This window comes from Rhipicephalus sanguineus, chromosome 2 (genome assembly GCF_013339695.2).
Source record: "Rhipicephalus sanguineus isolate Rsan-2018 chromosome 2, BIME_Rsan_1.4, whole genome shotgun sequence".
Classification (NCBI taxonomy): Eukaryota; Metazoa; Arthropoda; class Arachnida; order Ixodida; family Ixodidae; genus Rhipicephalus; species Rhipicephalus sanguineus.
In genome coordinates, this window is record NC_051177.1 from 94,026,413 (window position 1) to 94,044,077 (window position 17,665).

The 17,665-nt window shown below is 44.5% G+C and overlaps 1 protein-coding gene across 2 annotated transcripts in view; it reads right to left on the reverse strand.

The window, feature by feature from the left end:
- The window catches only part of LOC119383407 (troponin T, skeletal muscle), a 31,471-nt gene extending 14,750 nt beyond the window's left edge, over positions 1-16,721 (reverse strand). Inside the window, exons 1-7 of one of the 2 annotated variants that reach the window (XM_037651518.2) lie at positions 16,510-16,721; positions 8,891-8,939; positions 7,278-7,394; positions 4,884-4,970; positions 2,947-3,135; positions 1,905-2,126; positions 840-910 (exon numbers count right to left, since the gene is read on the reverse strand). In XM_037651518.2, coding sequence (XP_037507446.1) covers positions 840-910; positions 1,905-2,126; positions 2,947-3,135; positions 4,884-4,970; positions 7,278-7,394; positions 8,891-8,917 — 713 coding nt within the window. In that variant the 5' untranslated portion in view covers positions 8,918-8,939; positions 16,510-16,721. The remainder of the gene's footprint in view (positions 1-839; positions 911-1,904; positions 2,127-2,946; positions 3,136-4,883; positions 4,971-7,277; positions 7,395-8,890; positions 8,940-16,509) is intronic. The other variant, XM_037651517.2, reaches the window with a different exon arrangement.
- Between the last annotated feature and the right edge of the window lie 944 nt (positions 16,722-17,665).

The following is a 17,665-nucleotide window of genomic DNA, read 5'->3' on the forward strand; positions in this document are numbered from 1 at the left end:
CCTTAATGACACATTCTAATTCACTTGAGAACCTACGAGGACGCGCCGTCCAATTTTAGTGCGCTCTGCTCTAGTTCGTTGGAATTAAGACTTCTGTCAATAGCAAACTAACAGGGCGAAAAAACGAGAGACAGAAGAAGAAAACGACACAGGACAAGCGCAGTTTTCTTTTTCTGTCTCTCGTTTTTTCGCGTTGTAAATTTACTATGAACGCTTACCAACTAGCCTGGCCTAGCACTCTTTTGAACTTCTGTCAAGTCGTTCAACAGAAGTAATGGGATTATTTGCGAGCCTATTCCCGCCCACTACCACCTGTCTGGTTTCCCGTTTCACCTCGAAACAAAGATCACGGAAAAAGAAATTCATCCTCTGGAGAGGGTCATCTCACACAGATCTGAAGCGTATACAGTAAGTGAGTAGTTATCCTCGGCGTCACGTTAACAGTAGCCACTGAGCTCGGAAGTGCAGATATCATTTTTTAACGCTTAGCGTGCCGTGATGGTTGTCTTTGTCACGACAGAGCAAATGAATAATGTTATTGTGGTGGTCAGACAAAGTGTTCATTTACTGTAATTTCGATGCGGCAAAAGTCGACTAAAAGGCAGACGAGGGGCCAGAGACATCTGTTGTCTTTCGCCATTTTGCTGCGCCGCATTTCTACGCATTAGCCAGGCACCAACTAACCCAGCAACGTTTTATTGGAATGCTGTTCTCTTACAGCAAGTGTGTTTTTTATGCGTGTATGGAGAATGCTCTCGCTTAGCTTTAGCCATCGCATATTGGCGCACTCAAGCTATTTTCGTCGTGTTGTACAGCAAACTGAGCTGCAAGGCACTTACTCGGGGTCGAGACCCTTCTTGAGCGCCCTGCTCCTGTTGATTTGCCGCTGACGCTCGGCCAGTTCCTTCAGCTGCATGAAGAGAAGTAAGCAAGTGGTTTTGAAATTGCGTGAATTGTAGTGTTCCTACATTTCTCAGCTAAACACTCGAGGTTTCATCGAATTCACGCGCTTCACTTTTTTAGTTATGCTGCAAAAGGGCCTGCACCTCATCTTCATAAGCGGTTGGCTCTGTTTTGTAATTTTATTCACGAGAACGCGTTGTATCGATAGGGACTAAGATATTCAATTGAGTAAATAGCAAATGAAAGTTTAGTCACTTCGTGTGTTGTGCGCGTACTCACAAAGATCTTCGTTCGTAAGTGCACGGTGCCTGCCGCCGGCCTGCCGCCTTCGCTAAGTATACGTTCCTAATTGTTCTTTATCTGACACATGCTACTCTAACAACTTCTAGCGTGAGTAAATCTTATTGCGACAACAATCATGTGTATCTAGGAGAGTCTTTGTAACTGTCTTCACTATTACAAGTTATTTTAAACAGTACAGGGAAGCAAGAAGTAATATTATCTCTTTAGTTGGGCTAAACTTTCAGTTTAAGCACAGATATTACAAAGGTACCGACATTACCTACGACGGCTTCTTCTTAATAATCCTCAATCACATGAATATTGAACAATTTCTTGCCAACTTTGGCATTATGTGCCGTATTCATACCTTCAGTACCATCCCTAAATCATATAGTCCTACAAGTGAGTAACTTTTATAAAAATGTCAAAAGTGGTCGAAAATTCAAGTCGAAGTCGCGTAAGAGGTAACAACTGTTGCCCTAACGAAGGAAGGTATCCCTGTTTCTGGGCTCAAACAAATCGTGTACGGCCACTGATGTTTGGACACTTCCATCTCCATAAATCTGCTCGCACATGTCCTGCTCTGTTTTGAAAGTTGTAGGTTGCGCACACAGGAAGCAGTAACTTGTCTGTGAAATGCCTAGCTTCCAGTAAGTGTGCCTTTCCATGCGATGATGCAGTAAAGAAGCTGCGAAGGGGGTAAAGTGCACGGTGCTCACATCGTAGTCCTGCCTCTTCTGGCGCTCCTCAAGATCGTACTTCTCGGACTCGAGACTGACGACCCTCTCCCAAAGCTGCTTGGCCTTCTCCCGCAGCTGCTCGACGGTCAGGCCTTCGATCTCCAAGGGCTTGATGCGGAACGACAAGATGGCCTTCTTGTCCTCTTCCATCTGCTCCTTGGTCTTACCCATCTCGCCACGAGCGTACATGATGTTGGCAAACTGAAAAGGGTAATGACACCAATAAATATAACAAGCCGGGGAAGAATCGACACATCAGCTTCAATCGCAACCGCATAACAGTTCCCTGATGTATGCAGTAATGTGGCTGCGCATCTAGCTACTTTGCTGTATTCCGTCCTGCAAAAGCACTTCTTACATACACTAAACGTTCCTTATGGTCATGCGCTTTACGCGTACATTGCAAATGCTCTTGATATGGATTTGATGTGTTACATAACGGTCATAAAATGCCACAGAAAACATTAACTTCACGGACCAAGTTCAATAAGGTTTCGAGAAAAAAATTGTCGAACTAGTTGCCTTCGACAGCCAAATACTCGAACACGCCACGTTAAAGCAACACTGAAAGTTTCGCAAAACTTAATTCTTCACGTCCTCCGAGAGGCCCGATGATTCTGTATCAGGAAAGTGTAGGACGCTCGAATATTCCTGCAACCCGCTAATATTTCGTAACCTGATCGCACAACCTCTGCCCCCGTATAATCTCTGCCTCCGTTTTGGTTGCATATGCTACGACAGAATGCACGCACCCCGTGCCTTCCAAAGCTACAACCTATCACGCGTCAGCTTCCAGCGAGCCTCTCACGCGTGCAGCCCATATCCTCGTTACAGAAAAGAAGCACTCGACTGCTCGTTTCTTCCACTCTCGCCACCATGCTTATCCCGCAGTACAGCGAGCTCGCCTGCCCCGCCCATGTGGACCAACTAGTGAGGTAACAGTTACGCGACACTGCATTGACCCTTGAGTAAAAGTGCGGCCACGCTGTGTGCGACGGGTTCAGACTCGCGCGCGGCTAACCTTGTCAAATCCGGAGCTTCCCAGCGCCGAGCCGGCCATGTCTTCACCCTCACGCTTGGTGATGACGAAGTTGGGCTTGACGGGCTCCTGCTCACGCTTCTCCTTGGCAGCCAGCATGGCCTGTCGCTTCTTCTCAGCCTCTTCCAGCCTCTTGCGCTTCGCCTCGGCTTCCCGCGCTTTCTTCTCCTCCTGCGAGACACGCGCGGTGCACGCAAGTACGTAAGAGACCGTGCCCGAAACCCTATAAAATGCAATGAACAGCGTGCGGGGTAAGAAAAAGGAGGGCACGCGTCTTCATCATTATCATCATCACTAATTCAGCCGCGCGCTTGGTGTTGGCTCGAGGTTTGCGGCGAAGTACACACACAAAGAGAGCACCGACGTCTTTAGTCAGTTTAACCCTCGCGCCGAGTAATAGTGTGGAGAGAATGAAAAAAAAAGGGGGGGGGGGATGTCATCATCATTACAGCAGCGTGCTCAGACTCGTCAAGCGGGTAAAGCTCGGTTTCACCGCCGCTGGAGCGTCTAGTCAGTCGCCTGGGACTCGAAAGACAAGATAGAAAGAGTCGTTGCAGCGGATGAAAAATAGTGAAAAAAAAAAGAGGAAGGAAATAAGGGAATTACTTTTTCGATGCCTATCTTTGTCAGCGGAAGAAAGTGGATCCCCTTCGTTTGGCTTTCCGTTTGTTGCTCGTTTCTTTAGCTCGTTTTTGTTCCGGGACATTCTGTTTTGTTTTGTGTGCCGATTCCATAGATTAGTTTGAAGGATTACTCGTTGAGAACATCTCCGCAATCGCGACACCTGGGCTCCCCTACCCTTGGCGCTAGCTCGGCGTCACCGCTGCTGTGTGGGAGGAAAAAGTAATTAAATATCGAGAGTAATAGAAACCGCTGCCAGGGAACGGTGAAAAAAAAAGAACGCTCTTGTGTGATGGAGTCGTTGGTTCCCTTTATGTAGTTCGTCTCTTTTGTCCCAAACAAAAGAACTTATCCCCAGATGTTCCGTACAACGTTGGTTCTTTCCTTAAACATGACGATGGAAGGATCCGTCAGTGATATCCCCTGGGCGGTGTCACCTTTCTGTGTTTGCCGACTATTTCCCCGTGCCTCTTAGACCCCGAGTGTGCGCATGAAGGATTTCCTTTACGATTCGGCTCGGTGTTTGTATGTACTTGCCATGTATTGTCGAACTTTTTTTTTTTTTAACAGAGTTGTGGCTTGAAGCTTCGCGATAACGAAGAAATATTGATAAGCATTGTAGTTTTCGTTCACCAACATGTCTGTGATTACGATAGTGATAACGATGATGATTCACAATAGGACTACGTGAAAACTGCTCGTATACAGTTAGGAGGGGGGGGGGGGGGCACGCTTTGCTTAAGGTAGCCAATACTAGCATTAAAATGAACTGTTCTGTACTACAAGTGAAATTGAACGTACTTACAGCACTTTGTGAAAAACCTACCGGTACTTTTCTATTTATTTATTTTTTGTTCATTTCGACAGCTTGCGTGGCGGCATTTTTTAATCCAAAGACGCTGGCATGCATTTTTTTTCTGCCACTGACAGCCTTCTACTTTACTTTCGGCACGTTTACTGCCGCATGGCCAGTGTCATAAGCCACTTATTTTCGCAGCATGAAGTTCTAATGCTTTAGCGCTGGCTTTCTCTATACATACTCCAAGTGCGCAGTTCAAACTTTTGTTTTATTAACAAAATATAGCACTAAACCAACAAACAATGGGTCTTTTCACGTTTCATTACCTCTTTAGCCTTTTCAAGTGTACAGATCAGTCTTAGAAAATTGAAAGTGGATGGCATTCTAATAAGTTTTTGGTACGGCTAAGTGCGGTGCAAATCAGCGGCACCTTCATAATGTACAGAAGTGCAATGCCCGGAAGCGGCATCGACTGAGGAGTGAGCCAGCTCGTACGCACCATTTCTTTGATTCTCTGCTCTTCTTGTTTCTTCTTGAACTCCATCAACTTGGCCTCTTGTTCGGCTCGCTGGGCTTTTCTTTTCGCCTGCGATGAAGAACGTGGTGTCAGTGAAAGTGATCGGCATCGACTGCGCGCGCGGTAATGGATTCGCCTTATTCTGCAGCCTCAAACAACGCGTGCTGGAAGTAGGAGCATTTATAGGCGGGAAGATTGTTCTTCTTAGTTTTTTTTTTCGTCCCGTGATCGTGGAAATACGACCGATAACGTCTCTACTTTAAGACCAATGAAACGGCCACAAACGTAAAAATTCGCTTCCGTCATTATCGAATAACTTCTCAGTGTAAACTTTTTCCCTGAACCTGGGTCAGTAGGTGGCTTCGATGCAAAGCAGACTCGGATCACTTAATCTGCGAAATGAAATTGTTTTCCTAGTTATCACTAGTTCCGCTCTTTATTTAGACACACGCGGCTTCTAATTGCGAATACTAGCCAGTAAACGGTAAATTAATTGCACTATTTTTGCTTCTCTAGCAACAGATTTTTTTTTCTCAGCCAATCCAGCACATGTGAGGTGCTTAAGGTTAAGTTAGTGTGAAACCAGAAAGGTTTTCTCGCTCGCTCTTTCTAACAATAAAGAGAAAATAAAGGAATAATAGCATTAGGGTTCCTTTACATAAAGACCATTTGAGATTACCTAGCCTTAACAGAATGCACCAACATTTCTCTTGTAAAATGAAGATCGCTGTGAACAAATATTGTAATCGTGCGTGTAAAGTAGCGCCTAATATGACCTGCAAAATGCGGCCCGTGGTCAAAGCGGTGCCAACACTGCAGGGTGGCGCCTACAGAGAAAAAAATCGGTGACGTAAACACTGCTTCGACTACTCGTATTTTCAAATCCAATTTCACGTTTCCCGATGTAACAGTATAGTCTTGGGGCCCCTTCAATCATGGCCACCATGTTGAAACTCGTATGGAGCACCATTGTACGTCCTTGCACGTTGAATGCATCAAGTCGGAATACAGACGTGAGGCCTCAAGGTTATTGGCGCAGCGACATAGACAACGAGGGTAAGTTGCTTCGTTGTCTTTATAACTATACAGCGATGCCTTTTCGAGCTACAGTATGATCCCCTTTGAGTTCTCATTCTCCTGTATTTGCGAAATTTGAAACAGCTACTGAAAAGAAAAAAAGAACAAGCATTTTCTTGTCAGGGCGACAGTATGGAATATATATTAACATTGTTATGAGCCGATCATTATGAGGATCAACCTAGTTATAAAAGAGCACACTTAGTAAGTAATATAAACGTCCATTTGTCATTCTGTCAGTCGCTGGGTAAGACGTAACTTGTTGATACAAGCAGTGGCTGTTCATGCCAGGTTATTCTCGCATGATATCCTAGTTCTTTGTTTCAGAAGTCTCGCATGTTAGTTCACGTTTATTTACATAACCCGCATTCAAAACATCTCCATTGCTTCTCTTGCACACACTGTTACTACCAGTAATTCGCTCACAGCAAAGGCATCGACATTGTAATTAACATTATCTTTGTGACAACGCTCCAAGCGGCTATATGGGGTTTACGCGAACACTGCATACTTTGTAAACGTATAGTAGTGAAATATCTCAGCAGGCTCGGAGAGGAAGTGGGAAAATATTGGAGCAAGAGCTATCCCCGCACCTATATGAAACCCAGTTCATCAAGCATACTCCCATGCATCATTCCCAGGGCACTCCATGCAGACAGAGGGCGTAACGTTCCGAATTTTTCGCGCGTGCGCACTCATCCTCACCGCAACTATTTGTATTTAGAGAACATTGGTTTGTTATGCCGTACACGTTCCTGTCGCAATTTATTCTTTTTCATGTTCACTGCCTGTAGGTGATCTTGTAATAGTATTTAAAATACCTGCACATTTTTTTGGCTCTCCGTGAATTTGAATTCGCGACTTGTATTATCGTATCATTTTACGCTGTTATTCGTAGACTACTTGTCGATCTTTGGTTTTTTAGTTTTCTTTTAATAGGAATTCTCCATGTGGAAGCTATGTGCATTTCTAATGCTATATAATGAGTCGAAACTGCCTGAATACAATGTACTGGAGCGCATTTAATCCGTTGTGCGTGATCTGTTATATAATGCTTCACAGAATAGACGTCATTTGCAAGTGAAATACGCTGCGAGGTAGGCGTCGAGAAGCTGCCACTAGAAGGTGTTACGTCGCTCAGAAATTAAGCCACTACAGCATGTGGGATCGAGAAAGAATGCCACCGGCTGTTCTTTGTACACATCCTTCTATGTCGGTGTTGTCCGTAAAGCGGTAAGGGTATCATGGCTCGTTCGAGAGAACTAAAAAAAAAAGAGGTCGCTGGTACGCGTCCTTCACCTGTCGTTCTTTTAGTTTCCGCAGTTCCTCTTCTTCCTTGGCGCGTTGTTTCTTTCGTTGTTCCAGGTACTCGGCCCACATCTCCTCCTCCTCCTCTTTCTTTTTGCGGAGCTTCTCCTGCAAACACCACGAAATGGCAATGCTCAGGGTCCGAACGAACCTCAGATTGTGTATACAAGCCGGATAAACAACGTGTCCTGTCGTAAAAAAACAGATTGCTTAACAGCCTAAGAAACCTGTAAACCTGATGACTGTAGTCTCTATAGCAGGCGGGAACAGAACGCCGCTAAAAAAAGAGCCTTGAAGTTGTTTACAAGCAATCGTTTCCTTTGGTAGTGCGAGTAGGTTTACACGAGATTGTCGGGCTAGTTGTGTACACCTTTACTCGTTACAAAAACGCGCAGTGCAGCTGTGTTTGATAACACAGCAGCTGAAAACGCTGTATTACTATCGCGTATACACCCATTTTTATCGCATTTTTTTAATCAAACTGGTACCTTGACAGAACAGAGATCTGGGCAAGTTGGTTGGTATTCATCTTGAAAACAGTGCCCGTCCCATTGTTTCTTTCTTCGCCCTCGTGTTGCTGCGCTGTTTTCAAGATGAATACGTTGACATTGATTTGAAACCATTGGTGGGAGGAATGCGATTTCTTTGTGAATTCTGTCATTGTCACTTAAAACTTAAAATTTCTTGCTTTAAAAGATTCCCGGACAGAGAATCTCATAATTTTTCACCTCCAACCACTGTTTTATGACCTCTGGGCAGTAGTCCATCGGAGCCCAATTGCAGCATGATAAGCGCAGCAATGTCCTACTAGTGATGTTTCCGTTTTCAGTGCTTTCATAATTACTCAAGATCTCTGCACTGCTAAGTTACAGATGTCTACAAGATTGCGCTGAGAAGTCCTAATTGGTTATCCCTAACGATGGCGGGGAGAGATAAGGCGCGTAGATTGCATCAGAAGCAGAAACAAACAAAAAAAACCCCTGCGGGATTTATAATGTCATTAAACTGGTGCAACAATAGCTGTATTTGCTACCACGGGCTTATAACGTGTCACCTAATGAGTATGCCTTTGTGGAACGCACAATCAACCTTAAAGAGGCCCCGGATACAAGCTAGTTTTAATGTGAATTCTAATGCAAGCCCGCGCTGAAACAACTTAAAGCCTCCTTAAAGCTCTTGATGACAGTTTTTATTATCTGGACGTTATGAGAAGGTGTCTAGTTTACACACGCAGGTTGAAGCTACGGTTTGTTAAGGACACTGGGGTGCAGAGATTTTTCTTCTCTTTTTTTGACAAACTGAAGTGCAAGTTGCAGAGCGCATCACATACACTTTGGCGGTAGCATGAAACAACATTGGGTCAGTGCAAATTACACTCCTACTTTTGTTCACGATCTCGTCAGCAACATTCTTAAATATTTATGAGGTTTATTCATCCATATTAGCGAAAAGCCCGGTGATTGGAACAGGACCTCTCAATTATTACAGAGACTAAAAAAACCAAGGCCTATAGGATCCTTTCAGATACAAGCTAATACTGAGCTTTTTTTTGTATTTATCAATTTATTTTTCTAAATACCGCCTATTTGAAATGTGTAACTTACCTCCATCAGCATCTCGGCTTCCGTCATCTTGGTGCTTTAGTAGGGGCTCCTGAAAGAAAGGGAGCACAAAGCCAATTAATATATCACACTAGTCAAACTCTCGCAATCAAAGCAGCAGTACCACTCCAGGGGAAGAAAGGATTGTCATTGGACTTCATTTGTGATAGTGGCCGCCTTTCACCAGCTGAAACTCGCACACACGTTGTCGTTCACCGCAAGTCGCACTTTCACGTATTCGAACCTTCTCGAATGTTATCGTCCATTTCATTCGGATAGAATGAGCAACGCGAGTAGCGGTATACATTCTAGACCTTATCAGAGTAACAGTGATAACGCTGCATTTTTTTATAAATCACGTATAAACAGCATACGCGTTTCAGCCGCAGATCAAATTTCGAAGAGCGACGACCGTGGTCGACGCTGTCGTTCTGCAAGTGTAATATAATAATTGTTTGGGTTTAACGTCCAACACCACGATATGATTATGAGGGACGCCGTAGTGAAGGGCTCCGCAAATTTCGACCACCTGGAGATCTTTAACGTGCACCTAAATCTAAGTACACGGGCCTGGCCTCAAGCATTTTCGCCTCCATCGAAAATGCGGCTGTCGCGGCCGGGATTCGATCCCGTGACCTTAGGGTCAGCAGTCGAGCACCATTACCGATAGGCCTGCGTGGCGGGTATCGTTCGGTAAGCGGTTTGTCGTGCTGCGGGCCAAGTTCGGCCGCTAAATGTGGCCCGTATTCTACGGAAAGGACCTACGCTAATGTTGTTTGCAAGAGAAACGTTCAACCAATCGTGACGCTGGACATCTATCATAAGCGAAGTCTGCATACTGCTAACAATGAACCTATGTATCTTGTACGAATAGTAAACTGAAACTGAGACTGAAGCTGGGCAGCCAATCTCAAAGAGCAGGTTCGATGAATCGCGAATGAAAAGAACACTCGCTTCACCCGCCGATAAAATTTCGACCACTAAAGGCAGTGCTCGCCGTTATCATTTTACTGCAGCCAGTGTCAAATAGCAATCGCGAAGTTTTGCCAATTCGGTCCAGATCAATCTGTACTGGTTAAGCATAACCAGTAAACGTTCCTAAAGGTCCCAGTAAAGGCTAGGCTGTTATAAAGTTCATTCTCCCAACCACATGAGAATGTGTTAATTTCATTCTCCCTGCAAACCGAGTACAGTGAATATGCATTCTCATCCTCTAGACTGAACTAATTACTGTGTTCCTTTAGTGAAGGTCAGTCCCTTGTTGAGCTGCGTAGGGCAATCCTTGTGGCTGAAAATACTAAAGAATAGCGCCATTGTTCGGAGCATGCTCTTACGGAAAGCGAAGGACGCCAAGATTTGCGACGCACGCAAGAAAAGAAAAACAAAACTTTTCTTAGGGCGCGACCGTCGCATTTGCTTTTTTGTTGCTCTGCACTGAAAGGACAAAAACTTCTCAGTTATGAACTTTTAAGATTTCAGCGAGTCCAACAGGAAATTTCAAATGCTAACGCTATGTATAACCATGGGAGTGTGTATTTATATGGATGTTTCGCAAGCCTGTAATTATGCCAGAAATGGATCCCATAGAACATACCTAAATTATTGCACGTTAAGGTGTTTTATTCGCTGGGACAGGGAATCTCTTTGATCTATGCCGGAATTTTGTTCTTATATCTGCTATAAACAGAAACTACACTACACCCCCATACTCTACACCCCCATTAGACTGCATTGCGAAATTCCTGCATTGAAAAACGTGAAAAGAGCGGAGGTGTACAAAGCATGCTGGTGAGTCCTATCAGTAAGGCGAAAATTTAATTACGTGATGTTCCGGCTATAATTTTTTTTTATTTAGCTGTGAATTTTTCAGCAGTTGCAGTCTAGAACTTCCGAAGGGTAAGGACGTCGTAGTTATGATGGAAGAAATATTGAAGTGGCTTGAGTATATTTTAATTGTTAAGCCAAGTGCTACGCGCTGGTCTAAATATGACTTCAAAAGTGGTCCCCACGGAATGCAAAAAAAAAAAGAATTGTATAAAAATATCAAGCACAGAACCAATTACATTACGTTCCCATTTAGAAGAAAAGCCCATCACAGTTCATCAGCCTATGGTATAATGCAGTTCTGAGTGGTAAAGTAATGTGAACCAGCTGTTAGGTAAGAAGTACAAGTTTTACGCGAAAAGCGATTCCTTCAAATTGTTTACCGCGTGCTGTAAAGTGCACGTTTAACTATGGCACCTTGCTTCACGCGCCATCCGCGTCTCTGCATGGCATAGTTGTTTATGCCCTGTTGTTACAAAAGGAAACTCAAGAATGCATTCTCTTTTATCGAAAACAGGCACTCACACAAACGCCAATACGCGGAGCAGCGTATGTAGTCCATGTTTTGTCTTCACGGCAACGAAGTATGTAGAATTTTTTATCCATTCAGAAGCCACTAGGCCGGTAATATGTGTGATTGGGGTTGTTTGATTCCACCTGTCCTCAATATGTCGTTTTCTAGAGGTCAACATGTGAGCGAATACTAGTAACATGCATTATGAAAGAGTTTGCACAGCTTGCTTAGAGACGTAAGTATTTACATTCACGGTGCTTTGAAGCGTTACGAAGAAAGCTACATGCAACTATGAGAAGTGCCATTTATATACTGCTAATTTGTTCTTTCCTTATTACAGAGTGAGATCACTGAAACTTATTTTCGCGCTAGATCATAAAAATTCCAATCACCAACTGTCTTGACCTATGCACGGTAACATGACCAAACTCTGCTTCCATTTTGCTTATGTGATGACATTGGCAAACATATCTGATATCTCTCCGATGTTTACAGCCACATCACGCGGGAGAGCGTTGCCCTGTTTTTGTGCCGGTAGTAAAGCCACATTTTCTTGTTTATCTTATTTTTTGTTCCAGAAAGAACAACGATCCAACAGTTTCGCGTTAATCGTTCTTTCGGAACGTGGGTGATGCAGTTCCGCCTGCAGTTCGGTGACCACGATGTCGTAAAGACGTTTTTTTGGGGGGTAGATATTAACGCGAGCGGTGTACGGGGATTACGGGTCGCAAAACAAGGACGGGTGTAGTCGTCACATCGCGGGCCGCGAGGAACACAGCGTTCCGGAGACCGACGCAGAGGAACGAGACACCGCGTCCATAAAGGGTGTTCCGACCCGGGACGTCCCACTAGCGGGCCGGCGGCGGTGGTGCGTCGGGGCTATTCTGGGCCCCACGGTGCCCTCGGGCACGGGCTCCGACGGCGCCACCCGCCCCGCCGCCGCCGCCGCCGCCGCCGCCTTGCTCGTACCTCGCTCACTCCCCCCCTTTTTCGTGTAGCCCGCTTTTCCGAACGGGCTGCTCGGTTCCTACGAGCGTGGGCCGATGATGACGGACTACGAGCCAAGAGCTTGGTGCTCGTGAAAGAGCGAAATTGTTGGCTTCTCTGATCGTTTCTCTGTCTCACTTCATGGTTGACACGGTGGTCGAGTTTCGTCACCATTTATGTTAGTTTTATTGACATCTTGTGTTTTTTTTTTACTTGCTGGCCCTCTCTGTGGTAAGTCATCGGTTGCTAAAAGGACGAGCAGACTTTTGTCTCAACTGCGCTTGAAACTCGGTTCATCGTATACTCCACAGTATTGCTATTTTAAAAAAATGTCTCAAGGTGGCACCTACAAATAAGATTTGAAACGTGTCGGTGGAAATGGGTGTTTAATACCATTGCAAGTAATCCCGCTTGTCTAGGGAAACTCGGGAAAATCACTGGCGTAGCCAGGGTGGGTTTGTGAGCTTTAAATACCCCCCCCCCCTCATCCCAAATATATTCAATTTTGCATGGGTACGTATACGACACACTTACGACCACACGCACGACCATACATAAAGGGTGGTTGAACTCCCCTTCCCCTACTTGAAAAATATTTCTGGCTACGCCCCTGAGGGAAATGACAAAAGAAAGTGACCTTGTTAAAGGCGCGTCAAACAGACAATGAAAAAACAGATTCTTCAGTTGTGCCGGACATAGATTATACCGCGAAAACAGAACGTTACCATCCCGCGTCTGAGATAATATGCTATAAAAGTGTTTCCTACCCTAATTATCGCAGCCTTGCATTGCGTGTGCTACCACTGTTCACACATAATCCTTTTTAAGCGTGCGTTTTGGGGGTCTATCTTATTTTATTCGTGTAAGTGTCCTGTGCTTTCATATTGCTTTCTTCTCGTTTGACGTGGCCTAACAAAGTGACCTGGCACGCAGAAGTAGCTGTTGTTGGAAAATTCCTCCCCCCCCCCCCCCCCGACCTTTCCCTCCTTATGTCGTTGTTTTGCGTTAAGTGGCCGTAGCTTTTGTGGCCAGTAAGACAGACCTGGCACAGTTCATCAAGACACCGTGCTGAATGAAGAGAATTTTGATGGCTTGTTTCTTTGTTTGACACAACGTTAATGAAGTCCAGCAGATAATGAAGCCAAGGAAAGTTTTTTTTATCTCTCTAATTGTGAATAATCTTTTTATCTGTGCTTTTAACTGTCCTTTTCTATATGTGCTGTTTGATCCACTTGGCCACGCACGCTTTCTGTTTGAAAAGCCGCCTATAGATCCGGACTGTCTTAAAGGTTTGCCAAATACTCTTCATTGCGTAAAAAATCCAGTCGTATAACCTTACTGTATAAGCCTGCTGTCCAGTTGTTGTTTGTGGTTTGCAAATTTCTGTGAACATTCATGGAGTCGAAACAAAATTGAAATGATATTTCTACGACTTTTCCGTCATAGACATTCACGAAGGCTGTTTAGAATGCAGGAATAGGCAGTCACATTGACCGTTATGCTTGAATGTTCTTGGGCAAGTTTGCCGTCTAATGACATTCAGAACACACTAAATTTTCAAGCACAGTGACACTTGCTACGCTTAAGAGACGCTTCTTTTGTTCATAATTTTCGGTTAGTTTTATGTGCTGGCATTCCTATGTTAATCTTGTGCCGGACAGTAGGCAAAGCTGTTTAGAATATCATGACCTTTAGCATTTATTACTGCGTTTTCGTACCGTACAATGTGTCCAGCGAAGATATTCATACATATCTATAACGATGTCTGTAAAACAACTGCATACACAGCATATAACGCCACATTTTATCAGCGGAGGTAAGTTAGCGTATCGAATACCGTGTGTGAAAAACTCCGTATGCACACACAGATATATTTCCAATGCATGTCATTACGGCTTTTGTTTTCCCAAATACATGCTCGTAAACGACCAGGCGCGTCTCCCTTGAAAAAAGCACCGTGAGTCTCCTTGATATTGTCTTTTTCAAATAAAAATAACGCGAGATGAGATAATGCGATGTAACATGCTGTGACAGAATTCCGTACCGGTGCATTTCAAATGAAGACAGTGAACTATGTTCTTCAAATCCAGAAAACTTCAAAAAAGGTCAGTGACCAGGCGATGTGATGACACGCTCGTTAGGTTAGTGCTACGTTCGCAAAGAGTTCACTGCTCGAGCTGAGCAGGATGATGCCTATCATTTTCAAAATATAAGACACTCGGATATTCTAAATGCGTTTGTTTTCGCTTTTTTTTTCTACTGTATTTCTTTCATCTTGTTTTCTACTTCGCAAGCTTGGTTTAGAATAGCAGAAGTAGCGACTATTAGGATCAGGATTCGAATCTTGTCTCCAGAAAAATAATTACCACAGTTGTAGCGTTTTCATCTATTGCGTTTAGCTTAACTTGACGCAAGCGTAAAGTCAGGTAAAGGTAGGTGCATTAAATTGTGGTTTGGGTTGTGGGTTAAGTGATGATATGCAAGACAACGCGAATTATAATTTCACACTTCAAATCTTTGGCATTCGTGCTACTAGGGTACGTTCAGGACTCAAGTAATACTGCTCCTAAAAGCTGGGGCTAGCACAGATATACGCACACATAGCTGACGCATCACCCATGGTGTTCAAGTATTTACGGTTAACCAGGCATCATTGACAAAATAATAAAACCTCGCCTGTAAATATGAAATGTGAGACCGCAGGTCACTAATTTAGCACACCATTTAGTTGACTGGCACTGTATCTGCAAATATCGCCAGTAAATTTGATTTTGTAGGAACTTCATAGATTTTCTTTTTTGTGTTAAAAACTTAAAAATGAAACAATGCTATGCAAATTCCAGAGACGCTGTCGTTAGCAATAATGCAGAGATAACATAACATGCTACATTTGCTTACTCTACATTTGAAAAAAAAAATGTTAAAGCTTAGGAATCGATGAGGTTGAGAGTATTTCAAATGTCAAAAACAATGGTCGACGAAATGTCGCTGGTAAATTTTGACAGAACACGGTAGTTAAACGGCACATATTTCTTTTGGTATTATTTACCAATTCTACCATATCCCCTACTTGTTACCTCAAATGATGCAATACGTCAAGTGTACTCCAAGTTGACCTGTACGCAATGCCGCTGGAGTATTATAGCAGCTCGTGTTACGACATATGCATTTCACGAAAGAGCCAGGTAGAGTAAATCAACAGTCATGAATGTGAAAACCGTATGTGCAGAGCTTAATTCGAACGAGTTAAAAACAAAAGACTAATCACATTACTGTGCCTCTCTCTAATGTGCGAAACATGTTCTGTGTCTCGTAGGGCGCTCTCTCATTATTCTATGGACGGCTACAATGAGCAGGCTATATTCCTTTGGGAACAGTATTCAACATATATACATATGCAATCATTTGTGCTTTAGGTATTCTGGCCTCACGTGACTTTTCACTCTGGCCCAACCGTGAAACCTGTGGTATATTCTGGCGAAATCTGTTGAGCACTCTCGGTTTAAGTATGCTGAAAATTTCTGTTTGTGAAATTTCAAGTCTCAGTTTCAGTTACAATGTGACAACATGTACTGCCCTCCTCCCTCCCCCCATGCTTTTTTTTAATGTTCACCTTTGACCATGTTTAGACTTTACCGCTGGTTCGAACAAAGATGTTAAAAATGATAAAACTAAGGAAGTTGTTTCCGATAAGCCTAACGTAAAAAACCGATTTCATAAGCTTTTTGTTCAGTAAATAAAGGCCCGCTAAATTCGAGATTCCTTGGAGAGAGGGCAATATAAATAGCATTTCTTTTTTGCTCTAATCTAGCATCTCTTTTATCACCACAATTAGGGCTATAAACAAGCGAAAAATCCGTGCTCCTAAAAACCAGCAAGAAGTACATGATTTCACAGCGCAGGGTTGCAACAAACAACTGACGCCAGAACCTATATTTTGTATGACTGTATACGGGCTTTAAACAGCAAATTCCCGTTTCGTGTAACAGCGAAACCGGGTTGAGGTAATCACCTCACTGCGCATACGCGTCACTGCAACGTATAAGAACGAAAGGGGTAACATTCACGTTCACATCCAACCAATTCCAGACGAAGTTACTTTCGTGATCTCTCCAACTCAGCGGCAGAGTCGGCGTTGCTTTGCCCCGAAGAAAAAGCACACCGCGTAAAATCGAGAAGGGAGACGAGACCCACGAGTCAGAGACCGCCGCAGTCCGGCACGCGTCGGGCTCGAGCGTGAGCACTACGGTTGACGGCGCCGACGGTCAACGGCAATCCAACACAGCCGGCGTCTCACCTGGCCTCGGTGTTAGGGAAGAGGAACGGTGGTCGAGGCGTCCCGTTGGTCGAGTGGCGTCGAGCTGTGAGCAGCCCAGGCGAGCACACACCACCGTAGTACGATCCTTGCGCGCCCACAGCCGCTCCCGAGACTGCGCCGTCCCTTCGCTATCACCCGCTCCCTCCTCCTCTGGATCCTCCGCGAAAAGAAGAAAACACACCGAGAGCAAAAAGAAAAGAGAGAGAAAACGAATACCGCGCTGTCCAAGAAACAAGCCAACGAAAGTCATGCTCCTCCTCATCCCTTCTTTCCCACCACCATGTCTGAGAAGGGAGAGAGTGAGTCCTGGTGAGGCGTGTATACCTACACCCTCCTCCTCCCTCCTTGGAGTGAACAGCCAAGGGGAGCAAGACAAACGTAAAAGCAAGCAAACATGGACAGTTGGCTCAGAAATAGGAACCAGCGCCCCTGCCGTCTGAGGAGGAGAGAACTGCAAACCGGAGGCAAGCGCGTGCATAACGTGTGCCAGCGTTTTGGAAAGCCCAGTGCTGGGGGCTTCTGGAGTCGAGGATGCCAGCACACGTCGGTTCTTTTGCCTGTTCTCCGATTGACCTCCGTGCTTCGTTGGCTGCGTCTCTGGTTTCGTTTGGCTACCTTTTATTTTTGTTCTCGGTCTGCTGGACATTGTCCGGAATTTGTTTACAGTACAACGGGCTGGGTTCAACTCCTGGTCTCAAACTGTCGTGTAAAAATGGCATTGATAGAGTAAGGAAGAGCGATAGCTTTCTAGAAAGACGCATAAGTGGCCATGGTGCCAGTTTCGCGAAGCATAATAAGCAAGTAACGTTCATTTGTAAAAACTAAACCAAGAGTGTCGTTTATCCTAGGACAAGGTTAGTAACTCTTTAGCCCTACATCATAACAAGCCCGGCAGGCTGCGACCTAGTACTTTTGTATTTCCAACGCGATCAGATGAAGCGGCATCATGAATATCAGACGCACCCTGATGTTATCTCGTGATCTGCGGCATGCAAATTACAGGCTGCGTACATTCTGACAGTTCCTTCATAGTCGTGAAAGAATATATGGGAAACAAAATGGCCTGATCAGCCGCAACAATAAAAGCACTCATCTACAGCAGCAACAACTCCTGCATCATAGCTGCTGGCAGATT